The sequence below is a fragment of the Lepidothrix coronata genome, unplaced genomic scaffold (genome assembly GCF_001604755.1).
Source record: "Lepidothrix coronata isolate B3197 unplaced genomic scaffold, Lepidothrix_coronata-1.0 Scaffold261, whole genome shotgun sequence".
In the NCBI taxonomy this organism is placed as follows: domain Eukaryota; kingdom Metazoa; phylum Chordata; class Aves; order Passeriformes; family Pipridae; genus Lepidothrix; species Lepidothrix coronata.
The window spans coordinates 578,101-604,507 of NW_016690441.1; the positions used below are offsets into that span (position 1 = coordinate 578,101).

Consider the following 26,407-nt stretch of genomic DNA (forward strand, 5'->3'; position numbering starts at 1 on the left):
AAAGGTACTTTTTGTATGAACTGCTGCTGGGCATTAGAATCCCAGAATGGTTTGGGTCGGAAGGGACCTTAAAACTCATCCAGTCCCACCCCCTGCCATGGGCAGGGACACCTTCCACTCTGCCAGGTTGCTCCAGGGTTTTTATTTTTGATTGGTTTTACCTTGCTGTCAACCAAAGTGGGACCTGTTGGATTTATCTTTCCAGGTTCGGGGTAGGAAAGCAGGACCAGGCTCTTGTTGAGGTTATGCCTGAGTATCTTCAGATTCTTGGGAAATATTCCTGTGGATCTGAATGCAAAAGAAAGCTTGAAAGCCATCCTGGCTCTCAGTTGTGAGGTGCTGTGGGCTCTGTTGGCTCTGGGGGAACGTCCCACCTCACACCTGGACACAGGAATGTCTCTGGATAAATCTGAGTTGTCAAGGGATTGGAGGAGGTTTGTGATTCCAGATGTGCCAGCCTCTTCTGTAGCTAGGATGGACACCAGCCTGACCCAGTTTCTGCTGCACCCAAAGCAGGCAATTAGAATTATGGCCAGTTAAATCCATGTACAGGCAGCACTGGGGATGGAGATGTGTTGTGTCACTTGCTGGCAGTGCAAGGTGGCTCACTGGAATTTCAGATGTAGTTGTAGTAATCATAATAATGAAAAAATACCCCAAACAACCCCAGCTGAACAGGATTGGATTAACTCTGATCTAAATGGCTGTTTTGATAACACTTGCAGGCCAAACCTGAACACGTTTAGAGCCCAACTCTAAGAGATCCGTCTTTTTATTTTGTCTCCTCTCCTTCTCTTCCCCTTCTGCCTGCAGAATTTTATTTTTACCATCCACCTTTACAGTCTGAGTAAACAGTGCTCAAATCCTGGGTTTGTGTTTGAGTTCCAGAGGCTGGGTGGGTTTTTGTAGCAGTCACAGTCAGTTCCAGCCATAATTGGTATTTGGGGTTGATAGAGGCTATAAATCTCCAAGAAGGGAAGGGAAGGATGCTCTCATTTTGTTAGGCTGCTTCTCTTTGGGATGCAGAGTGCATCTTCCAGCTCTCTGGGCTAATTAAAATGCCATTACAGTACATGTGGTGCTACAATACAGTCTAGGGAGACTTCCAAAAATAGATCCTTGAGTGCAGACAAATTAGAGAGGAAATATGCACTGAGCATTTTCTCATAGGTTTAAAGAGAAATAATCCATTTGCTGCCCTAATTGCTTTCTTGTAAATGTTGAAGGCTTTTCCCCCCCTCCTGTACGTTCTGAGTGAGCAGACAAATAAATAACCCGTCCGTGATAATTAGTGTTCTCATCGCTAATATTGTAACTTGTCACACGCCGTTGATATGCGAGGCAGGATCTGTCAGTGGACTGTGCTCAGCAGGCAGGGATGGAGGGTTTTATTCCCGTTTCGGTATCCCAGGGATGCAGGGTTAGGACACGGTGTGGTTTTTAAATTCCCCAGCCCCTCCCCAAACCCTGCCAAGAAGGGGTTGCACGTTGCTCCCCCGGCTCCCGTGGAAAGCACAGGGGGCTTTTTATAGTGTGGCCATGGCACATGGATACTGAGAGCAGGGAACAGAAATCCCTGCGCCTGGAAGAGATCCATGGGATTGCTGTGGGCTTACACGTGTCGTGGAGACAGCACATAACTCCTGGGCACTGCCAAGGACAGTGAGAGCTCCAGCTTTGGACAGCCTGCACCTCTCTGGAAACAGCCTGATTCCAGGGGATGGGGCTTGTCCTGGCTTGTGGAGCGCTGGGCAGCCTTCCTTGGAGAGGAGGAGCTGTGGGAAGGGCATGACAACAATCCCAGATTCCCAGAGTGGTTTGGATTGGAAGTGACCTTAAAGCTCATCCCATTCCACCCCCTGCCGTGGGCAGGGACACCTTCCACTAGCCCAGGTTGCTCCAAGCCCCGTCCAGCCTGGCCTTGGACACTTCCAGGGATAGGGAAGAAGAGGAACAACAAGTTCCAAGAGGATCAGCTCTGTGAGTTGGAGCAAGTGATGCTCATGTGGGGTTGTTGGGAAGTTTGTTTTAGGGCTGCACCCAGTCTGATCACCCACTGGTGGCTGGAGTGTATTAGGTGAACTGGATGGGGTTTTGGGTCAAGTTTAAGATGCATCCCCCCAAAAAAATATGCTGTCTATGTGCTCAAACTGCTCCTTGATGCAACCAAAACTAGGGGATATGGGAAAGTATTGGAAGTGGGGCAGCCAGAAGATTGTGCTGATCCCAGCAACGCTCCTCTTCCTGGAGAAATTAAAGGTAACCCTGGCCAGGCAGTCGCTCCTCTCTGGAGGGAGGAGAACAGAGAGGCTCATTCTCTCCTCGGGTCTGTCCCTGAAGTGTTGTTGTATCCAGGTGTTGTTGGGTTGTCCCATGAAACCGATGGGAAGGTGGCACGGTGGGGAGAAGGGAAGGGATCTCTTTTCTTTGGGAGGCAGGCTCAGAATTGTTCTACTGGAAAGCAGTGAGGACAACAAGGGAGTTGTCTTGATACAAATCCAGTGGTCACTGATCCAGAAACAGCCCCTTCTTTCTGTCCTTAATTTTAAATCTGGATCCATACTCTGGGAAGGATGTGGTTGGGATTGTCCCCCAGATGCCAAGGGATGGATGTTGATGCTGGGCTTGCTGTGGGCCTCCTTGTATTGCCTGAGGCTTTTTCTGGATTGGGCACTGAGGAATTAGAGTTTCCCTTTTGGCTGGGAGGCCTTGGGGGCTAAGCCCCTGAGCTTCATTTTGGTAAAAATAGCCAAAATCTGGTAACTGCCTTGCGAGGGGTCCACAGAGAAACGATTGTCAAATTAATGAATGATGATGATGAATGTGATGTATCACCATTCACCACAATGCAGAATCCCAGACTGCTTTGGGTTGGGAGGGACCTTAAAGCCCATTTCATTCCAACTCCCCTGCCATGGGCAGGGACACCTCCCACTATCCCAGGTTGCTCCAAGCCCCATCCAACCTGGCCTTGGACACTTCCAGGGATGGGGCAGCCACAGCTTCTCTGGGCAACCTGTGCCAGGGCCTCCCCACCCTCGGAGTAAATTCCCTGCCTTCTCAGAGATCCCTGATTCGTGCTGTGCAGTGAGGTGCTGTGCAGAAGGTTTATGACTCAAGAAGATCAGAAATGGGTGGACTGGTCTCAAACTCTCTGTGTGAGCAGAAAATTGCTCATCCTCAAAACATCTCGGGGCCACCATCTCATGTCCCCTCGTTAGTGTGGGAGGGGTTTTGCTCTTGTCACTTCACATCCAGCCATTTTCCAGCTTGGATTCTCAGTTTTGGGCTCCAGAGGGACAGAGCTGAGCCAGTGATGCTGATTTTCTCTGCTTCTTTCCCCCTGTCTCTCCTAAAGTTTTGCTTCTACAACTCTGTAGAATTTTCCCTCTGCTCCAGGTGTCCTTTAAAGATAATTTCTGGTTGCTCATCACTTCCCTCCAGGAATTCAAGTAGACCAGGGTGATTTGCATCAGATCCAAAGGTCTGAATACATGGAAAACTATTCAAATGACCTCTTGGTTCCCAGTTCTGCCCTGAGTTTTTAAACTCATAATTATAGCAAGGCTGCTTCCAGGTTTCTGCAAGCAAAAATGCTTCAACCTTCTCTTTTTGTTCATTATTTGTCTTTTTTTTTTTAGAACTGATTTGTCTTTTTTTTTTTTTTTTTTAAATTAATACAACTAGTTAAGTTGTATTTCCCTGTCCTCATCTGGTCTGGATTTGCCCTGGATGGACTTGATGATTTTTTTTCCACCCCTAATTATTCTCTGATTTTGTGATGTTGTTGATTTTGCTGCTTCATCTTTCCTGATGGTTTTTATCCATCATGTTTCTGGTTTGTTCTGGAGTGAGTTGTCACTGTTTTGCCTTTGTTTAACTATTTTCAACATCTTTAAACCCTGCAAATCCAGCTACTTCCAAACCTATATTTTTCAATAACTCTTTGGAACAGATTAAGAGAAAAACGAAAGTGTTCAAGTTTCTATCAGTGAATTATGGCTTCGTTTGATTAATTAATGAGTAGAAATACCCATCTGGAAATTAAGCTGCACTAATTGTTCTCAGGCTGGTGTTTGCTTCCCTCCAGGCTCGATGGACAGAGCAGGTTGTTGCAGAGGTTTTGGGAAATCATTAGACAGAACCAACTCAAGAGGATGTTTTCTTGCCAGTGTTTTTTAGTAGCTTGAGACAAATTTGGCCAGTGGAGACCTCGGGGATATTTTGTAGTTAATCTGGTTTGTCTCAGTGTTCAAAGCAGGGTTTGTGGCTGGGAAGAGAGTCAAACCCTGCCTGATTTGACCCCTTTGCACTGGTGGCACTCCAGGCTGCTTCCATCCCTGTCCAGTGATGATGGCAAGAAAGCCCAGAGCAGCAGTGGCTGAAAACACTCTTCTTGAGCTTGTGTCCCCCTCCAAGTTAATCTTCAATGTGATGGTGCAGCAGGGCCCAGAGAGCAACGTGGTTGAATATAAAAAAATAGGGGATTTATTTCCCCTTTAAAGTGAAATAAAGCACAGAACCACAGCCTGGGACTCCAAATTCCCCATCCTTCAGTGGCCAGTTCTTGGAAGTTTTTAGCAGATATTTCTTTGAAGTTTGACAAGATTTAATTCATCTGTTTGAGAGAAGGAATAAATCAAAGCAAACTCTTTTGTGGGCTCAGGATGGTAAAACCAGGAGGAGTCCTGGTGAGTTGGGATGTGGGTTTTGGTACTTTGTCAGATTTGGGTCCTAGAGATGTTTGGATTCTTAAAGGGACCTCAGAGCTCATCCCACCCCCTGCCATGGGCAGGGACACCTTCCACTAGCCCAGGAAGCTCCAAGCCCCGTCCAACCTGGCCTTGGACACTTCCAGGGATCCAGGGACAGCCACAGCTTCTCGGGGAATTCCATCCCAGACCCTCCCCACCCTCACAGCCAACAACTCCTTCCCAATATCCCATCTCTCCCTGCCCTCTGGCAGTGGGAAGCCATTCCCCCTTGTCCTGTCCCTCCATCCCTTGTCCCCAGTCCCTCTCCAGCTCTCCTGGAGCCCCTTCAGGCCCTGCAAGGGTCTCTCAGGTCTCCCTGGAGCCTTCTCTTCTCCAGGGGAACCCCCCCAGCTCTCCCAGCCTGGCTCCAGAGCAGAGGGGAGCCCTGGGAGCATCTCCGTGCCCTCCTCTGGACTCTCTGCAGCAGCTCCACGTCCTTCCTGTGCTGGGAACTCCAGACCTGGAACTCCAGACCCTACCCAAGGACAGGCTAGAGGGGCATTTTAACCTTCCTTTATCCACACCAGTGTTTTTGGAGAAGAGGGGCCTTATACAAATATCTCCTGATAAACCACCTCCTTGTTTGTTTGTTTGTGTTTTCCTCCAAACAGAGATTTATTTGTTAATCCCCTGATCCAGCAATTCCAGAAACTCAGTCCTGACACACTTTGGTTCCACTTGGTGTTTCAGGTGTCAGATATTCTTCATTTTCTTCTGTGATTTATCTTAATCTATTACTAATTTCGAAACCAAGATTGAAGTGTTGATTTGTGGGTTTTCTCCTTTTTTCTTAACTATTTGAGAAATACAAGCACTTTATTTTTTAGAATTAAACAAGGCTTAAAAATCCCCCGAACTGACTTGGAGCTGCTTCCCAGAGCACCCGGGTTGGGTCCTTCATCTGAAACAGCTCAACTGAGAAGCTGAAAATATTCCGCTCCCAAAAAACTGGGAGGTTCCCAGGGCTGTGCTGCCCATTGAATCTGGAGCTGCTGGTGGGTGAGTTGTATTTAAAATGGTGAGGTTTTGCTCTACCTTTTCAGTCTGGTGTTCTCATTTGCTGCTGTTCTCTGCCGTTGGTGCAGGTGAAGCCCAGCTGGCCAAGCATCACCCCCCCGGTGCCATAGGTTGGCTATTCCAGCACATCCAGCCCTGGAGTAACAAAGCAACCCCCTCCCCCAAATTATAATGTGAATAATCCATAGGACTTGTTTGAGAGGAGGAAAACAAGCAGGGTCATAATTTAATTTATTGACATATTGCCTGAGGCTGCACCTTGGGAGTGGTGAACCCAGGAGAAGTCCCAGCTGTGCTTTATCTGCAGAAAAAAGGAGAAAATAGGGAGAAGGAAATGAGTCTTCATGTTTTTCTAACTCTGTCCTTTGCCTGTGAGAGATGGGGTGGCTTCTTTGATGTCTCCAGACAGGGTTTGGCTTGATCCTATCAGAGCTGCAGCACAGAAAGGGGTTAGAGGGGAAAAGGGAGACAGACTGGAACAAATAGGGTTGAGATAAATTTTCTGCCTTCACATATTCATAATTACACCGAAAACATCATTTAGCACTTTTTGCTTCAACTTTTATTGGAGGGGGGATGCAGCTGGGAAGGGAATGGGTGAGTAGAAAATCAGGTCTGGCAGTCTCAGCACTGGGTCTGGTTCCGTTTGACTCTACCTGGCTGCAAGATACAATCTTGGAAATATTTTAAACAGGGAACTGCTTCAGCAAGATGGATTTGTGCATCTCATTTACAAAGTATGTTTTTAATGCCTTTCTGAAATCCAAACTTATGCAAAATGGGGCTTGTTATGCATGTCTCTGCATTTTAATCTCCTGCAGTGATTTGTCAGTTTTCCTTAACATCTCCCTGGCATATTCCAGCCATTCCTCAACTTTGCTTTGTGGGGCTGCATCTCTGTGGCAGCTCAGCTCTCCCAGCGAGGAAGGAGCTGCAATTTGGTCATTCTCTGGTAAGGTTTATAAGCTGCCATGCCTGTTTCTTTGGACTGGGAGCAGTACCAGTTGTGGATTGAAAGGCTGGGAAAAGCTGAGTGTAATTTGGGATACAGTCTCTTTTATTTTCTGCTCCAGCTGTCCTGGGAACGGTCTCGTTTCCATTGATTTGTGCTCCTTGTGTTTCTGCTCTGCATTGATAATTGGTTACTGATTTTTTTTTTTTTCCCCTGGCTAAAAATAGCTCAGCTGCCCAAAGTGTTGATGTGATTTTATTGCTTTTCCTCTTTCCAGATGGGCTTTCTGGCAGAGACCAGCCAGTGGAGCTGCTGAATCCACCTCGAGTGAACCACATGCCCAGCTCTGGTAAGGAAAAACTTCTTATTAAGCCTCCTTCCTACTCTGGGGGTGCAGGCAAACCTCCTGCAGCTCTGCCTTGCAAGTGGGAGAGCAGGATGCAAATGCCAGATGCTGGCACAAAGTCTGTTAGGACTTGCACACCTCTGCTTTCCCAAGCTGGGAGAGTGGGATTTGGGAATGGAGCAGCCTTGGGAGTCTTAAATAAAAGGCAGGGGGCTGAGGAGAGCCCAGCCTGGTGGGAGCTGCCTGGTTTTCCTTAGAAAGGAGAGGGCAAGAGAGCAAAGCAGCACCTTAAGGAGTCCTTTCCCAGCCCAAAAGGAGCACTGGGAAGCCAGGGAGGTTTTTGAGTTGCTGTTTTTATTGAGGAGGAATTTCATGTGGAAAGAGGAGCCGAGGCTGCACTGATCCACCAAGGGTGTCACACCAGGCTCGGAGCTCTTTGCTCTTCTTTCTCTTCCCAAGATCCTGCCATGGCCTCTCCTGGGTCTTGTGGTGCCCATCCTGGTGCCTGGCTGCTCCTCACAGCTGCAACTTTTCAAGGAATGGGAACCAAAGTTCTGCTCCCAACACCTGGAATCGTGTGGAAAACAATCTGCTGCTGGCCTTTGTGTTTCCCCCCTTCTCTGTCCTCAAAGTGTTTTGTTTCCAGGTGCAAACAGAGAGAGATTTATACCAGGAGATAGAAAACACATTCTGCTTTGCAGGTAGCAGCTCAAATCTTCCAAAAGCCCAACTTTCCCTTCTCTGTTGCCTTCCAAAATGCCTCCAGGGCCTTTCATATTAAGGAAAAGATCTCGCAGGAGATCTGAGCCTTTCTGGTGGTGCCAGTTGGAAAGATGTAAACGAGGTTTATTCAAAACAACTTCAGGAGATTGGGAGGGGGGGAAAATGGGCTGTGAGTTTTGTGGACTTAAATGCATATCTGGGAAAGGAATCTTTTAAGGAGGTCGAGCATTGGGGAAAGAAAAGAAGAGGTGGTTGTTGACCAGTGTTGGGCTTTGGATTGTGAGGAATCTCCCTCTCATCCCTGTGCTCCCAAACGTGTCCAGCAGGTAAGGGAGGTTCTGTTTTCCCAACCCTCAGAGAGATTCCCATTTTTAAATGACTCTGGTAACACAGGTCAACTGACAGGTTTGACTCCCCGTTTGGGATCTTTGTGCCGGGTTGGATTCCGTGGCTCCGCACAAGAGGAGTGGATCCATCAGTGGCTCGTTGGCCAGCACTGGGAATGGGATAGCTTAGGAGCCTTTTATTCTTGTGTTTTGGTGTTGATTTTGTTGCTGGCTAAGTTTGGGGTTTCTTTCTGAGGTCTTTCAGCCAGAGGCCAGTGCTGGTTCCCAGCTCGGGGAACCTGCTGGCGGAGTCTGCTGGGCTCTGTTCTTCCCTGTTTTGAGGTGGAATGGACTCATTCAGGATTTAGGGAATTCTGGCTGTTTGGACTCTGGTTTGAGTGTTTTTAATAGCTCACCTCTATGCTTTTGAGAAAACAATAAGTCAGGGATCCATCCAGAGCTGGAGAGGGACTTTGGACAAGGGCCTGGAGGGACAGGACGAGGGGGAATGGCTTCCCACTGCCAGAGGGCAGGGATAGATGGGATGTTGGGAAGGAATTCTGGCTGTGAGGGTGGGGAGGCCCTGGCCCAGGTTGTCCAGAGAAGCTGTGGCTGCCCCATCCCTGGAAGTGGCCAGGTTGGAGCAACCTGGGCTAATGGAAGGTGTCCCTGCCCATGGCAGGGGGTGGAATGGGATGATCCTTAAGGTCCCTTCCAACCCAAACCATTCTGGGATTCTGATCTGGAAAAGCAAGTTATGTGTGGGGGGAGGGTGTCCCAGGTCTCAGGCATGGCTGAAATAATGGTGTTGGAAAACAGCTTAAGGAAAAAAAATGGTTTGATTGTGTTCTGGGAGATTTAGTTTAAAATGTTCTCCTGCCTTGGCAGGCTGGAGTTGAATGAACTTGAGTGGTCTCAGGGCTTTTATCCTGCACTTGGGTGGGAGATAAAATCACTGTGGTGCGATTGTAGGAAACCAAAATGGTTTTCTCCTCACTACCAACCAAGTGAAGGAGAGGTTTGACCCTTGTTAGTTGTTATCCTCTGATGTGAAATGGTGAGAAAGTCCTAAAAATCCTCTGTCCTGCAGAGCATTTCAACTACAAAAAAGGAACATTTAGGGCATTTTTATGAAATGCTTTTAGGAGTGAACTGGGTTGAGTGGAATTGAAGTTCAGTAGTAATTTAAATTATTAAGCAAAATTGTTTTCCTTAATTCTTTTTTTTTTTTTAAGTCAGGGTGGGGAGGCCCTGGCACAGGTTGCCCACAGAAGCTGTGGCTGCCCCTGGATCCCTGGAAGTGTCCAAGGCCAGGTTGGAGCAAGCTAGGCTAGTGGAAGGTGTCCCTGCCCATGGCAGGGGGGTTGGAGTGAGATGATCCTTAAGGTCTCTCCCAACCCAAACCACTCTGGGATTCTATGCCATAAGTAAAATGCTGAATAAAGTGGAAATTACCCCTTTTAAACTTAAAGCTTTCTTTTAGGTAATAAAACTGGGAATTGGGATGAACAGGCTCAGCTGAGCAGCTGTGTTTTTCCACTAGGTGGAATTTTAAGGATATCTCTGTGTGATACAATTAGAAAAAAAAAATGATTCCCTTTCACCTCGTATTTCCATTGATTTTTCAGGGATGCCTTCCCAAGCTGTGATAAAATATATCCAAAAAGCTCATCTGTCTTCCATATATCCCTCCATGTGCACACAGAGAGTTAGAGAGTCCAGAAATTGTCCTCTGACCAACAAACCAGGAGTTTGGGGACTTCACTTTGGAGCTTCAGCTTTCCCTCTGCTCTTCCACACGTGGCTACTTTCCACTCTCTATCCTGGACCTGCTGCCTCTGCACTTCCTGCTGCCCATCCCTTGGCATGGCTCTTCCAGCACAGCACTGGGGCTCTGCTGGATCTGGGAACAGCAAGGGCAGCAGGGGAGAGGCAGCCAGGGAGAGATTTCAGTTCCCTGCTGCTTTTCCTTCTCCCTGGAGCTAATTATCCACTCTCACTTTCACATTCCTTTGCAAAAAAAAAAGTTGATGTGTTTAGGGATAAAAGGTTCGTAAGAGCCTCTGGACTAATATTGTTCCATGATTTTAGAGGCTTTTGAAATCAGAGATTAATCCCTGTCTGCAGGAGGAAGGAGGGCTATTCCAGTTGGTCCAAAATCCACGCTTGGAATTGTGAATTCCCCTTTTCCAAGGCAGGGGATGCCCTCACTGGGCCAGGGCTGCTTCCAAAGCTCCTTCAGGAAGGTACCAAAGCAGCTTTGAAGCAGGTTCAGGTTACTGCCCGTGGGACTTGGGCTCCTGACAGCCAGGATCCCACTGGCCTCGTTCACCCTGGGATGTGTGAGTTTGGGAACAACGGGAGGTTTTATGGTGCCCAGAAGTAGCTCATCTGCAGAAAGGCTTCTCTTTAATGTTAAAAATATCCTGATATTATATATGGAGACATATATATGGGGTCCAGGAGGGGGAGAATCCCATCCAAGCCCCCCAAATTATTGATAGAAGTGAGTTCTAGAGAAACCATTTAATGTCACAACCTCATTGGCTTATTGTCCTCTTGTGGGGTTATTGAAAAGCCAGAGCTGGTTTTGCCAGGCTTGGGGTGTTAATTTTGCCACCATTTATGGTGGCACAAAGTAAGATTCCCAGAGTAACTGTGGCTGCCCCATCCCTGGAAGTGTCCAAGGCCAGGTCAGAGCAACCTGGGCTAGTGGAAGGTGTCCCTGCCCATCGCAGGGGGTGGGATGAGATGGGCTTTAAGGTCCTTCCAACCCAAACCATTCTGGGATTCCAAGACAGAAGAAAAACTACAGATTAATGTAGTTTAGAGCCTTGATAGTTAAAATAAAAGCCCTTTGCAGCACTCCCAGAACCCAGTCAGGAAATTTGGGGTTATTTATGCAGGAGAGAGAAGGGAATTGCCACAGAGGCTCTGGGCAGCTCCCTGCAGAGCAGCAGGGAAGTTGAAGTTTCAGAACCTCATTTCTGGGCTGATATTGTTCACAAACTCCTGTTTTGTTGGTCATAGGATGATTTCTGGCCTCTCTTAACTGTGTCAGCATGTGCCCATTGCAGGGCTGTGTGTGTGTGGAGGGGTGGATGGAACACGGAGGAGCTTTGTGGCCCCCTCCTGCCTCACCTTCAGGATCCACATTCTGCATGGAATTAAACCACTTCTCTAGCCAAGCTGGCAATCACAGAATCCCAGGATGGTTTGGGTTTGGAGGGACCTTAAAGCCCATCCAGCTCCACCCCTGCCATGGGCAGGGGTACCTTCCACTAGCCCAGGTTGCTCCAACCTGGCCTTGGACACTTCCGGGGGTCCAGGGGCAGCCACAGCTTCTCTGGGCATCTTATCTTCTGCCAGAGCTGAAGCCCAGAACATGGATCTCCTCACCCTGTAGGGTGGGAAGAGCAGGAGCCCACAGCTCCTCAACTCTGCTTTGTTGTCCTTTGTCTCTGGAAAAATATTTCTCCAGCTCCTCCTTTCTTACCCACAAGGAAATGGTTATGAATTGGAGGGGGTGGGATGATTTGTTAACTTATTCCTCTTTCAACAGCTGAAAGCAGCACTTAAATCTGCAGCTCTTGGATGCAGAGCTGGTTTTCTGGATGAGAAGGAACTGGCAGGAAAGTTTACTGCAAGCCCCAACTTGCTAATTTTCTTTATTCTTCCCTCACCTTGTTTAGTTCATTAATTCCCACTGATCAGCTCTGGATTTCCCTGGGTTCCCTTAGTCCTGACTGTTCACCAAAGTGTTATTTTCAAAATTAATAGTGCAGGTGGTGGAGGGAAGAGCCTTGGAATGCTTGAACTTGGTGACTTCCTAGGGAAGGAGGAGGTGGTGGGATGGGAGCAGGCATGGAAAGACTCCCATGAAAGGTTAATCAGGAATTTGTTCCCATTGCCTCTGGCTTTGCTAAAAATCACAGTACTGTGAGATGAATGAAAAGGGATAAATTTTTCATGGAAAGTTGGTCATGGATTGAGGGGGTTTTTGGGGAAAAAATCAGAAGTGATCTTGGAGGTGCCTGTGCCGTGTCTTGTGTGCCAAGTGTGTTCCCACTCTGAATATTTCACCTGGATTTGCAACCTTAGGGAGGTAACCAAGGTGAGGTCTTTGTTGGTTAGTTTTGATTTGATTTTTAATCCTGTCACTTTTTCAAGGGAAGCCAGAAAGGAGCAGCCCTGGGATTGCAGGGTCTGACAGCCTGGACTCCACTCCTCCTTTCCATCAGCTTCTCCTGGTGGATGGATGTGAGCTGGAGGATGAGGATGGACTGTTCCTTTGGTCCTCCTTCCCTTTTCCTGCCCTGTTTTTCTCCCCAGGGGCTTTTCTGCCCAAATTAACTGGGGGTGGTTTATCTCCAAAGGGGAAAGAGCAGCACCTGCGTTCCAGGGATTTTAGGAATTCCTCTTCTCATGGAGCTGCCTTTAGTGAGATCCCAGAGGCTCTTCCCTGGTGTATATTGATTGTCAGGGCTGTATTTGGCTCTGCTTTTTCTTCGGCCAGTGGAGGGAATCTCAGGTGAATCACTTGTGCAACAGTGCCTGAAATACCGGAGCAGACTCCATATGCTTCCCTGGGGAATTGCTGATGGTTCATTAAGGAGATATTCCCCCATTCCCCAGGGAAGGGGACTCCCCATGTGTAGAAGTGTTCAAGGTTGGACGGGGCTTGGAGCAACCTGGGCTAGTGGGAGATGTCCCTGCCCATGGCAGGGGATGGCACTGGATGGGCTCTAAGGTCCCTTCCAGCCCAAAGCATTCCATGATTCTGTGATTAAATATCTGCTCCTTTGGCTTAACATCCTGTGATTTAAACCACTCAACCATCACCACTTTTCCATCTGTTTTTCATTCAAGGGACTGTGTCATATCAGATGATTCATTCATATTTGATTAGAGATTTCATTATGAGCTGGCCTGAAGTTTTTTATGACCTAATAAAAAGCTTTGGAATCATTGATTTGGAGCTGCAGTTTTAATATACAGAAGGGATGTACTGCACGTTTTAATGGTACTTTTTGGAGGTATTTTTTAAAGCTCTGACAGTTCTTGTGGTGAATTTTATACAAGGAAGTTGTTTAGAAGTTTCTAATGGAATTCAATGGCCTTTCCCATTGGAGGGAGGAGCTCCCAAGCTGCTGTAGCACTTCTCCCGGTTGCACTGATGACCAAACCGTGGGTGAAATTTAGGTCAAAACTTGCCTTCGTCACCCCATTTGTTGTCCTGCCAATCACTGGAATGATGTTGATGAAGGTCTGGAAGATCCTGAGCTGTCAGGGCATCGTGGGCAATGGTTAAGTGTCATATGGGAGGTTTTTATTTGCAGTGATACCACCTGTGTGCAAATTGTCCCTCAGAGTAAAGAAATTACCACAGGTTTTCTCAATTTGTTCTAAAAAATGCATTCGACTGTTACAAGAAGGTATTTAAAAAGTACTTACAGAGTGACTGCCTTTATCCTCTGTATTTTCCTATTCCAAAACTGTCTCAAGCTCTTCAATATTTTTGATGTTGTTTCCAGTTTTATATAATAAGAGCATATTTTTATGCTATAAGTATGATGGGAAATTGCTCTATTAGAAAAATATCAGACCTAGTTCTTTTTTGCTGTACTTTTCTTACCTTTGATGCTGGTAAAAATGTATTAAAAAGGAATATGTAGTGCAAAACTAGTCAAAGGGAGCAACCTGTTCCAGTGGGGAGGCCCTGGCACAGGTTGCCCAGAGAAGCTGAGGCTGCCCCTGGATCCTTGGAAGTGTCCAAGGCCAGGTTGGATGGGGCTTGGAGCAACCTGGGCTAGTGGGAGGTGTCCCTGCCCATGGCAGGAGTGGGACTGGATGAGCTTTGAGGTCTCTTTAAGAATCCAGACCTCTCTAGGACCCAAATCTGATGAAGTACCAAAATCCAGTTAGAGTTAGGAATTAATGTCTTTAAGGAATATTTTTAATTCATAACAGGCTTGAATTCTCTCTTTAAATGACTATCAAAGTCATGCCTTTTTCTTCATAATGCCTTTCCAAATCCATATTATATACGTGGAAAATCATTGAATAGAAGGTTTGATATACAGAAAACAACATCATCCCATCCCTGGAAGTGTCCAAAGCCAGGTTGGAGGGGGCTTGGAGCACCCTGGGATAATGGAAAGTGTCCCTGCCCACAGCAGGGGGTGGCACTGGATGAGCTTTAAGGTCCTTCCAACCCAAACCATTTTGGGAATCTGTGACTTGTGACACTTGGCCTTGTCCAAACAGAGATCTCCTTTTAGGAGACAGTGGACTTTTATCACCCAACCCACATGTGTCACCAGCTCTGCTCTCCCAGCAAACAAGTGAGGTTTGGGGGTAGAGCTGGAGTCGTTTTCCGGGAGCGCTGGGATTCCAATGCCTGAGAGACGGATCTGGCCAGGCAGCAGGTGGGCTTTTTGGGCTTTTGCTCCTCCGCTTCTGAAATCCTTCTCTGACAATCAGTGGGCTTTTCTGTTTGTTTTCTGTTGTGGAAAGGTGGTGATTTGAGGTGTGGGGATCAGCAGTGGGTTTGGGAAGGTGCTTGTGATGCACAGAGAGGGAAGGGAGCAGCACTGATTCCTGCTCTTCCGACAGTAAGCCGGGTGTGCCTGTCACTGGGATGGGAACTGTCTTAGGGTGGCATTAGACCTGCCCTGGCTGGCTCAGCCCAGCTTGGATCAGAGGGATTTTGCTTAACTGAGCAGCAACTAACAGTTTTGCTGTTAGAAGCCAGCTCAGAGAGCGACACTAATTCCCTTCACATAAAATACTGGAGCCCTCGGACATGTGACCCTCTCAAACATATCTGCTGGAGTCCAAGAGCATGTGGATTTGATACCTCCAAATATTCAGGAATCATGGAATCCCAACCCACTGCTTTGGGTTAGAAGGACCTTAAAGCCCATCCCATGCCACCCCCTGCCATGGGCAGGGACACCTTCCACTAGCCCAGGTTGCTCCAAGCCCCATCCAGGCTGGCCTTGGACACTTCCAGGGATGGGGCAGCCACAGCTTCCCTGGGCAACCTGTGCCAGGGCCTCCCCACCCTCCCAAGGGGAGGATTCCTTCCCAATGTCCCATCTAAACCTCCCCTCCTTCAGCTCAATAACTGTGCAGTGAGAGCCCTGGGACATTCCCAAGCAGGACCTTGGGAGAAGCACCCAGCTCTGTCCCTGGTTGCCATTCCAGTGGAACTGTGTGTGTGTAGGCATTTAACCTCACACATCATGGTTTGGATTTTAAAGCCAGCTCAGGTGTTCCAGAGGGAACAGTTCCTTGTCTCCCTTTCCTGCCTTTGATAGTCCAGAGGGTCCAAAGAGCTTTTCCTGGTGGCAAGCATAGAATCATTAAGGTTGGAAAAGAATTCCGAGATCATCGAATCCAACCTTTGACCGAAAGTTTTGCTGGCAAACTACAAGTGGAACATTATCAGAAAAATACCCCCCCATTTTTATGGATAGAAAAAACAAAATTTCTTTCATGTTATGTGTAAATCCCTGTCCCAGGGATTTGTATATACTTATACGTATAATGCATATGTATATATGTGTATATATATCGGTATTATACTTGTGTAATCCCTGTTCTAGGGATTTAGCATGGCTTGAACTAAACAAAATCCAGATCCCTGTCCTCCATCCCTTGCTGTGTCTGTGATAAAATCTATAAAGACTCAGGAGTTTAAAGCTCATGGGAAGAGATAACACTGGAGAGGGCAGAAGGGAAAGCTGGAGGAAGAGGACTGAGTCAGGGCTGGAGCAGACATATCCTGGGGGAAGGTGGAAAATCATCTTTACCTTGTCCACTTCACACAGGACAGATGATTCTCTGGATTCTCCACTGGAGTGGCAGAGCCCCAGAAGTGGTTCCTTCCCTTCTCATGCCCCAGGTGCTGCTGCTCCCTCACCATCCTCCCTCTGGATGGGCCATCAAGTGTGGGGGACAAGAGTCCATGGGAGGGAGTTCCCTCTGGAAGGGAAATGCAGTGCTCTGGCTTTAGCCCATAAACACATGGAAGGATATCTCAGACATTTGGGGAAAACCCAGGAGGTGCTTGGATTCATGGGAAGAGCATGGCTGTGGCTGCTCTGATCCACCACAACATGCCACTTTGGATGGGTGGAGCTCCAGGTGGCCATTGGTTATCAAGTCACTGACCTTCAGAGATGATGCCCCAAAATTCCTGATGGTGAGCAGAGCCCTTGGAATGGCTGGATTTACGTGGCTCCCAGCCAATATCTTTCCTAATGGTACTGAGAATAAGTAAACAGATAAAATATCCCTTTTGGCACCTTGGGGACCGTGGTGACCCTACACTGGCATGAAATAATCCTTAAAATTGCAAAGAATGAAATTCTAGAGTCTCCTTTCTCGAGTGGCAGCACAGGGCAAGGTTTAACTTCTGTTCAGACGATTGCTTTCCGGCCACCGCGATACATGATACGGCCGTGTCCTGATGCTGATAAGAGCTGGGAATAACAGAGCAGGAAAGATCCTGGCTGTGTTGACACAAGGATCAGGTGTCCTGAATAAGCAGCCAAGAAACTTCATCTGGTTTTATGTGCAGCCAAGCGCGCATGATGTCCGTAAGGAGTCATTTCACCTCGGTCAGTGGAACAGGGAATTTGGGGAACCACCAGGAAAAATGGCAGTTTATCTCCATTTGGGAACACATGGATTGCTCCACTCTGCTTTAACTGTCCTCTCCTGAAGCCTCGGTGGTGGGGACCCAGCAGTCAGGATGAAAAAGAACATCAGATGGTATTTATGGCAGAGAAGCTGTGGAATGTCCTCCTGGACTGATCAACAGCAGGGAGATCATGGACTTGCTCAGACCTGCCACCTCCTGCTTCTGCAGACCTGCTGCTCCCAGGGAGACAAGGGAGCAGCAAAAGGAATGTTTGGACAATGCTCTCAGGAATGTGATGGGATTCTTGGGGTGTCTGTGCAGGGCCAGGTGTTGGACTGGATGATCCTTGTGGGTCCCTTCCCGCTCAGGATGTGCTTTGGTTCTCTGGTTCAGCTGGGAGCCCAGGTTCCCTTTGCTGCCTCATGTGCCAGCGTTGGGCACAAAGGTGGCGTTGCCACCTCCTCCACTCCCTTCTGTGCCCTGGGAGCTGTCTCAGCTCTGTTGCTTTCCATTCGAAGTGTTCATCAGAGCCTTCAAACTCCATGTGCCAGGAGTCGCCTTGGAGCACCGTTCCCACCTCACCCATCCCAAGTGCCACTCAAAGAATCATGGAATTCCAGGTTGGTTTGGGCTGGGAGGGACCTTAAAGCCCATCCAGTCCCACCCCCTGTCATGGGCAGGGACACCTTCCATTATCCTGGGTTGCTCCAAACCCCTTCCAACCTGGCCTTGGACACTTCCAGGGATGGGGCAGCCACAGCTTCTCTGGGCAACCTGTGCCAGGGCCTCCCCACCCTCCCAGGGAAGGATTCTTTCCCAGTATCCCATCTAACCCTGCCCTTTATTTCAGGGAGGCCCAGGCAGATGAAGCTGCTCCTCTGCCCTAATCTGAAGGGGGGGATTTCAGGAGAACTTCATTAAAGACACTCCCCCACCCCAACCTTTCCAATCATTCCCTCACAGATACCAGTTACACACTTTCCAGGTCCAAAATGTGCTTTATTCGTATTCCAAACCCCCTGCATTTGTTGGATAAGCTCTGTTTTCTCTTTAGAAGAGCCCAATTTCAGCAGAAGTTGTGTTCTTTGGCACAGAGGGGGCAGCTTTGGAGCTCTGCTGCTGTTTACTGGGTTGGAAAAGGCTTGTTGCAGTAGAGAAGCAGGAAATGCATTTCCTTGGCAACTTGTACATCAGTGAACCCCATCAAATTCCTGAAGCTTGTAAATACTCATATCCTCAAATATTCATAGACTTTTGCCAAACAAGCTTTTTTGTACTGCTTCTCCCAGGGTTAGCAAGGTGCACTTTCTTTGTTGCTTTAAAAAAAAAAATTAATGTTATTATTTCTTTATTATTAGTTTTAAATAATTTGGGCTGCAATGTAGAGATTTGGCTGCATGTGCTAACAAAGTTACTGCTGCTGGTCAGGATGCTGGTGCAGGAACTACACCAGAATTCTGTTGTACAAGAAATAAATAAATTGCTTCTAAATGAGGTGCGTGAGGTGACAGATGAGTAAGAATATGGAGACAAAGTCGAGTCCTTTTAAAGCACTTTAATGGGGGTTTTCAGACAGGCCTGGAGCATGTTGGATATTAAGTTTTATGTAGTTTAAAATGCACTTTTACTCTTTATCTCACAAAGTTCTTACATGGGATGAAAATTTCAGCTGTTATGTAATGCAGGGTGTTATTTACACCTTGGAATTGAATATTAACTGCTGATTTATACATAAACACTGCTTAAAACCCAAAATACTGAGCTGTGCATCCCTGGGCAGAGAGAGGTGCCTGCAGGTATTGACAGTGTCTCTGACTTCAGCAAAGAATTAGGAGGTTAAACCTGGCTTAAAAGTGGCACCTCCTTGATGGATTCAACACCATCAATGCCATTGTGGTTGTAGTGGAGCCCTGTTGAGCTGAAGTGTCACTAATGTTACCTTCTGTGTCTTCCTCAGGCCAAGAGCTCTGCTTAGGGAGCTGTTTGTGTCCCACAAAGTGGATTGCTAAAGAAAATTCCAGCAGCTGGGCGCTGCGTTAAGGCTGTGAGGCCTGTGGGGCCTATTGGTCCTGTAGGGCCCATGAGGCCTATGGAGCCTATTGATCCTATAAGGCCCATGAGGACTGTGGGGTCTCTTGGTCCTATAAGGCCTCTCAGGACTGTGGGACCTATTGGTGATATAGGGCCCATGAGGACTCTGGGGTCTATTGGTCCTATAAGGCCTGTGAGGCCTGTGGGGTCTATTGGTCCTATAGGGCCTGTGAGGACAGTGGGGCCTATTGGTCCTATAAGGCCTGTGAGGCCTGTGGGGCCTATTGGTCGTGTAGGGCCTGTGAGGCCTATGGGACCTATTGGTCCTATAGGGCCCATGAGGACAGCGGGGCAAATGGAGCCTCTAGGGCCTATGAGGCCCATAAGACCTGTGTGGCCTATGGGACTGGACAGGGCTTGGAGCACCCAGGTCTAGAGGAAGGTGTCCCTGCCCACGGCGGGGGGCGAGACTTTGAGCTTTAAGGTCCTTCCAACTCAAACCATTCCCCGATTCCATGAAGAGTGTCACTCCTGGTTTTCAGTCCCTTCCCTTTCTCCTTTAGCTACAAACAGCTTTAGAGATCCTGGGTAGAACAGTTGGAAGTTTTGAACTGTTTGAAGTGCAGCCGAACTCATTTGTCCTTTAAGCCATTGCAAAACCAGATCTTAACGCAAATGCTAATTTTGAGACATTGATCTTCCCGAGCAGCAGATATTTCGTCTTACACGCGCCAGATGGGTTTGCTGCTGGCATCACTTGTGTGATTATGGTCAAAACAAGGACAAATCCGCTAGAAAATTCCAAGACCTTACTGAATAATTTTGCGTTTTTCTTCCCAAGGATCAGCGAGTTGTCGTTGTGCTTTACTTTGTTGCTGTCAGGGTGGCTGGTAAAGCTTCTTCAGGCATCTGAGAAGGGCTGGCAAGGAGAAGAGAAGCTTTACAGTGAAGGACCTCTCCCACCCTGGTTTTAGTTTACTAATAAGCTTTACATTTTTTTACATAATTTTTTAAAGTCATTCTGGAGGATTGACAAACTATTTACCTACAAGAAGGCTGGAGAGGGACTTTGGGCAAGGACATGGAGGAACAGGATGAGGGGGAATGGCTTCCCAGTGCCAGAGGGCAGGGTTAGATGGGATATTGGGAAGGAATTCCTGGCTATGAGGGTGGGGAGGCCCTGGCACAGGTTGCCCAAAGAAGCTGTGGCTGCCCCTGGATCCCTGGAAGTGTCCAAGGTCAGGTTGGACGGGGCTTGGAGCAACCTGGGCTGGTGGAAGGTGTCCCTGCCCGTGGCAGGGGGTGGGACTGGATGGGCTTTAAGATCCCTTGCAACCCAAACCATTCCATGATTCTGTGCCTGTGAGGCTCTCCAGGGATGGCTCTGGCAGTGGTTCCTGCAGGTCACTCCCTGCCTCAGGAGGTGCTGGTGGTGGACAGCTATCTCCCAAGGTGCTCCCATGTGCAGTGACCATCCCCAAGCTTCCAACGATACCTTTTTCCCTTAACCAGGAGTGTTTCCATTGGGATGGCACAAAACCAAGATGCTGCTGGTTATGACGTCCTCAAATTTGTGTACAACACCGGGGATTTCAGAAACAACACTTTCCTTAAGCACAAATCAAGGCAGATGGTAAAACCGAGTGACCTACAAAATATCACAAGTTTTCTCCCCAGAAATGTACAGTACAAACAAATGTACTGTCACCTAAAATACCGAGATGACATTTCTGACAGAGTGATGATCGTACAAGGGAGTCAAAGTTTGGGTGAGGTCAGGAAGGAATTTTGCATCTTCTAAACACACGCTGGTGATCAAACTAACTGTAACACGTTTCAACCCCATGTTTCTTCCTTCTTGGAGCTTTGTTTGGTTGGGTTTATCCAGTTCTGTTCTATCTGGAAATTAAGTTGTGCTCTAAAACTGCCTATGTTGATCTGAACGCTTCAGTCTGTGGCAAACAGTGCTGGTTTGGGTTGTTTGTATCATTTTCCTCTGAAAATATGATCCAACAACTTCCTTTCTAAATAACGTGCTACTCTCAATGTGCAGACAGTGGGTTTTGTTAATAGGCCCTCATGGATCCATCCTTACATAGAACAGAATCACGGAATCATTAAGGCTGGAAAAGACCTCTAAAGATCACACAGGGCTTCGTGAAAGTGGCCTAAAAATACAGTTAATGTAAAACATGATTTGCTTGATGGAGAAGGGATTAACTGTGTACTGGTGTCCAACAGGAATCCTATCTAAAGAAGGTTTTGGTAGGGATTATCTGTGTGTTTGGATACCTCCTTGAAGCAGGTTTTTGTCCAGGAATGTTGACCTGAATGCAAGAACCGAACGTCCCATTTCCATCCTTGACAATGATGAGCATGTGCAGCGTTTCAGGGAGGCAGTGGATGAGCCATTTCCGTCTCTGTTTGTCTCCAGATACTACTGAATCCAACTGAACCTTCTTAAACTTACTTAAAAGCCCTCTTCCTCAGCTCACCTCCTGTGGCTGTTCCTCAGTTGTCTGGATGTCCTTTATATCTCTTTCTTCCAACCTTCTGAAAGCCTTTTGTCTACCGTGTCCTTGGTTGGCTGAATCCCTGAACCCTCTTCAGCTTCTTTCCCAAGTATTTTCTCTTTTTCAAGTGCTCTGAAAAGCAAGTCATGGTTATTTTAGGTCCATATAGGATCTCCAGCTTTATATAGATATTTTATGTCTCTCACCTTCGGGCTTCTCTCCACATCCTATTTCTTTCTGGGGAAGGATCAGGCTGCAGTCCAACTTCCTACTTTTCTCTGGGTAAGCACCCAAGGGTTTTGAGAGTTATGGGTGTCACAGAGAGGTTTGATGAGGAGAATAAGATGGGAAGTGGGAGCTTACGTGGGTGTTCACCCCCATTCCTGCACCCTCGTTTGGAAAAGGGAACACAGTCCTTTTCCATTTTCTCTCCAGAGCCCTGGAGGGGCACAGGAGTGCTGTGGTCATTGCTCTTCCTTGGGGTTGTGGGAGATGACGATTTTCAGTGCTTGATTAACCTTTTATGAACAGTGTTTTGCTAAATTCATGTGCTGTTCTCAATGTCAGGGACCTTTTAATTGCCACTGGGTGTCCAAGGATGGGCGAGCAGGGATGGCATTCCCAGACCTCCCCTGCCTCCTGAAATCCTGTTCAACAGGGAGCCTGGGAAGCTGCTCAACAGCCACAGGGGGTGAGCACCCAACCTACAGCCTTTAAGGAAAGGAATTAGAAGTTTTAAATCTAGAAGCTTGTATAGGAACAAAATAAAGTTGGCCTTTTTAAAGAATCTGTTTATTCAGAGAGGGGTTTGTTGCTGCACTGGTTTTTCCATAAGAGGAAAAGTTTAAAAGAGGTTGGAAATTTCATAGAATTGTGGAATCCTGGAATGGTCTGGGATGGGAGGGACCTTATGGATCATCCCATCCCACCCCCTGCCTTGGGCAGGGGCACCTTCCACTAGCCCAGGTTGCTCCAAGCCCCGTCCAAGCCCTTTGGACACTTCCAGGGATGGGGCAGCCACAGCTTCTCAGGGCAATCTGTGCCAAGGCCTCCCTACCCTCACAGGGAAGGATTCTTTCCCAGTATCCCATCTAACCCTGCCCTCTGGCAGTGGGAAGCCATTCCCTGTGTCCTGTCCCTTCCAACCCAACCCATTCTGGGATTCTATGATCTTAAGGAATTAACATACCATGGCCTAATTCCTAAATAAATTGGTCCATTCGATCTTAAGCGGTTTGTGAGAGCTCCCATTCCCACGGGATCACCAGCTGCCGATCCCAGAGTGTGTTCCATCCGTCTCCTCTTTGCCTCACAGTGCCCAGATCTCTGGCAACGCTCGTGCTCCTGCTTTTAATGACAGCAATCCCCTTCCCTCCCAAGCAGGAGGACAAGGACTGGGTTTTGGCCTTCCTTCTCAGCAGCAGAGAGGTGCCTTTGCTCTCCCCTTCCCTCTCCGTGGCTTTGGGAAGCCAACAGCATTTCCCTGTGGCCATAACTGCTTTTCTCCCTCCCCACTCTCTCAAACTGGCTGTTTCCCAGCTGGCACCATCCCCACCTGCCCTTCAGCTCCTATCACATCATCCTGCCCGCTCTGCCCCTGGATCCCTCTGGCTACGGGAGCGGCACCGCTGGGCTCTGACAGGAGCTATAATGGGAAAACAATCCTTCCTCGGAGCATCCCAGCGAGCAGGAGATGTGATGGCTCCTGGAATTCCAGTTTAACTTTTGCCACTCCTGCTGTGGCTTTTCTTCTTGCTGAGAGAAAGGTCACCCCTTAGGAGGCTCCAGAGGACCAGGAGGAAAGCCCCTCAATCTCCCCTTTGCCTGTCTAGCCAGGTGGGTTTCCTTTTCCTCATGGAGAGTTTTCCATGTATAATCTCAGGATGAGACTTTCTGGCTCCTGCTCCATCTCCCCCATATTTAATTCTCTCCTCTAAAGCATCATTTTCCCTTGGAGGAGGTTCAGAGTGAGGTGACAGCGAAGCCTGTGGGAAATCCATGTGGGTTTGGCTCTTCAGAAGTGCAGCTGGGCTTCCTTCAGCCTGTCCCTTTCTCCTGGGGATCTGGGAAGGTGGGGAGTTCCCTGGCCCGATGGATCAAAGAGGTTCAATTGCTGGATAAGGTTTGAAACGAGGAGACAGGTGAAATTACATTCCCAGGAATCCCAGATTGGTTTGGGTTGGAAGGGACCTTAGAGCTCAACCAGTTCCATGGCAGGGACACCTTCCACTAGACTGGGTTGCTCCAACCTGGCCTTGGACACTTGCAGGGATAGGGCAGCCACAGCTTCTCTGGGCCCCCTGAGCCTTTTAAGAAGAGATATACATTTATTTTTGTGGTTTTCTGCTGTTTGTTGTTTATTTAGATGCTTTTTTCTATGGAAACTTGTGGGTTTGGGTTGCCTACCCCCAGCAAGCAAGGAAACCATGGAAGCAAAGGCTTCCCACAATTGGATGAAGTCTGAAGTAAGAAAGAGTCCAAACCAACTCTTTTGATTCCATTATCCTTAATTTCAAAAAAAGCTCTGGCACCATCCAAGACACTCATTTGTTCGAGATGTCACTGATGAAAACAAGGAAACAGAGTGGGATGATGGTTTAAAAGGAGGTGGTGGAACTGGAGTGTCTCCCTTTGGAGCTTCCCTAATCTTGCACAGGCTCATCTCTTGGAGACATCTCTGTTGGAGCCGTCTGTGCCATCGAAGGTTTGTTCCTGCCCTTGAACTCTTCCTCTTCTCACGAAGGGAAGATCCAGATATTTATCCCTGGAAGTCTATCCAAACTCTGATGTCCTGCTCTGAGGCAAAAGGGGTTGGAACAAGATACCTTTCCAAGCAAAACCATTCTGGTATCTCGTGAAAACACCGGAAAAGGTTGGTTTCTGTCTGTTGTGGAGGTAGTTTGGTGGGTTTTCTTTTTCTGCCGGTGAAGAGACATTTTTTTTAATGCTTTAAATCTTAAGATGGAGACAGTTCTGCTCCTCGAGTTTCGGCTTCCTTATCCTCAGGAATAAGATCTGTGTGCAGGTTTCTAATACATGCTAATGAGATCTTTCCAGGGAAGGAATTAGGCTCCAAAAAAAGCCGGATTTAGAAATCCAGAATCTTATTATGTCTTCAGGTCTGGGTAGTAATCAGCAAAAAGTTTCTCGGTGATGAATGAGTGAGTGACATTTCAAGCTCCATCTGTTGCCTCCGGAGCGGCGCCTCACGACGTGTTTCCATGGCTGAGGGGATGATTCATTTTGGTTCCCATTCATGGGGCGGGAAATATTCCGGGAGCGGGGAACGACTCCAGCCCCTGCTGAAGTGCAGCATGTGTGGAGCTCGTAGGAAACCTCAGCTGCTGTTTGTGCTCCCACAAAAGATCCAGGCTGTCTTTGAGGTCACCCACGCTGTCCAAGAATTCCCGGGGACTGACCTGCCTTTGAGGGATGGCTCCGGTGCTGCTGCAGCCTGGTTTTCTTTATGGACCAATTGTCTGTGCCCGGAGTGAGGAATCACCTCTCGGGGCAAATCGTGCTCCCACTTCTCCAGCTCGTTGTCCTTTGGATTATCTGGGCTGTGATGCTTAAGCCTGTTGAGTAATTCCAGCCCAAAACGCCCTCCCTGGGATCTGCTCCTGGAAAATGGGGTAGTAAAGGTAAGGATTCAGTAGAGCAGAAACTTTCTCCCTGCTGTCCCAGCCAGAACTGGATGATCTGTAAGGTCCCTTCCAACCCAGAGCATTCCCTCATTCTGGGCTGGTCCCTCAGTTTGCCCTGGCACAGATCCAGGGAGGAGCCTGTGCCTTCATCCTCCCCCACAGGATGCTTGGGATGTGCCACAGGGAATATTGGTGTCCTGGGGACTGCTCCCACCCCCTGCTCCTGGACCAGTTTGGGGGCTCCTCTAGTCCAGTTCTGCCTAGGGAATGAGCTGAATAGCAATGGGAATGTGGGATTTTACCTCTCCCCTATTAATTTCTCCTTATATTTGGGGCATCTCCCACACTGTGGATAAAACCAGCTCGGCGGCTTCGTTCCGCTTTCCACACAAAATCCCTGCTTTTCTCCTGGCACTGCAGTCGGATCCTGCAGTAGCTCGGTGCTATTTATAGCTCTGATCTCACTGTCTCTCAGTGTTTCGGGGAGTTTTGGCATTTTGGGAAGTGGGAGCCCCTCTGGAAAAGGATCCCAGGGCTACCCGGCCGGCATTCCGGATCGCAATGCCTCCCACTGCTGGGGGGATTGGTTTAATTTCCAAAAATTTAGTCTCACTCCACTGGCACAAATCCTCCTTCCAGAATAAACCACCTCAGACTCTCCCTTGGCTGCGCTCAGAGTGAGCAGGAGCCGCTTGCCTCCTTTTCCAGGCTGATTCCAAGGAAAATGAAGGTGATGGGTTATAGGAACGGTGTTCTGTGACTTTGAATTCCATGCTCCTAACATGCCAAAATCATTCCTGGTGGCAGCAACTCGCTATTTAAAGGTTTCTCAAAATATAGGGAATTTTTTAAAAACCCCAAGCTGTTGCTGGACTCCAAGGACAGCCCTCAGGAATAAAGTCAGGGAATAAACACATGAGGTTTTTGCTTCTGCCCAGGGATGAAAGAGCTGAAAATAATCCCTGGAGGGGGAGATCCATGGACATTCCTCTGCATCCTGCTGGGGAGGTCCAGTGGGGCGGGATGGGGCTGATTCCAATGAAACATCCAAGAGTTTGGGATCCTGAGCACATCCTCTGGCTTTGGATTTATTTTTGGTCGGTGCTCCAAGGCTCTGTTAGCAGAGTGTGGCCCGAGGGCATGGCTGGAACACCAGGAACTGGAAAGGGAACTCATTAGCTGGGAATAAAGCCTCGGTCTGGAGAGGAGGGAGAAGCTGAATCCATGGACTGTGGAAAGCCCTGGCTGGGGAGGGTCCCCTCCCTGGTGGGATTTGGGAAGGCACCAGGCACTGGAGAGTTACTGTAGGAACTGGAATGCTCTTTTCTTGGGATTTTGGGAGCGTGTCCTGGTGTGTCCTTTATATCCTCTTGGAGCTGCCAGGGGAGCGATTCCTCCTCCAGCCTTGACCAGAGTCTCATCCCTGGGGTTTTGCAGCAGGTTTGGGGAAG

General features: G+C 48.1%; 1 protein-coding gene across 6 annotated transcripts in view; it reads left to right on the forward strand.

Moving 5' to 3' along the window:
* Nucleotides 1-26,407, forward strand: part of HDAC4 (histone deacetylase 4) — a 190,859-nt gene that overhangs the window by 72,642 nt on the left and 91,810 nt on the right. For 5 of the 6 annotated variants that reach the window (XM_017835634.1, XM_017835633.1, XM_017835636.1 and 2 more), the window contains one exon: nt 7,001-7,072. In XM_017835634.1, the coding sequence (XP_017691123.1) occupies nt 7,001-7,072 (72 nt within the window). Of the gene's footprint in view, nt 1-1,963; nt 1,981-7,000; nt 7,073-26,407 lie in introns of those variants that run through there. The other variant, XM_017835639.1, reaches the window with a different exon arrangement.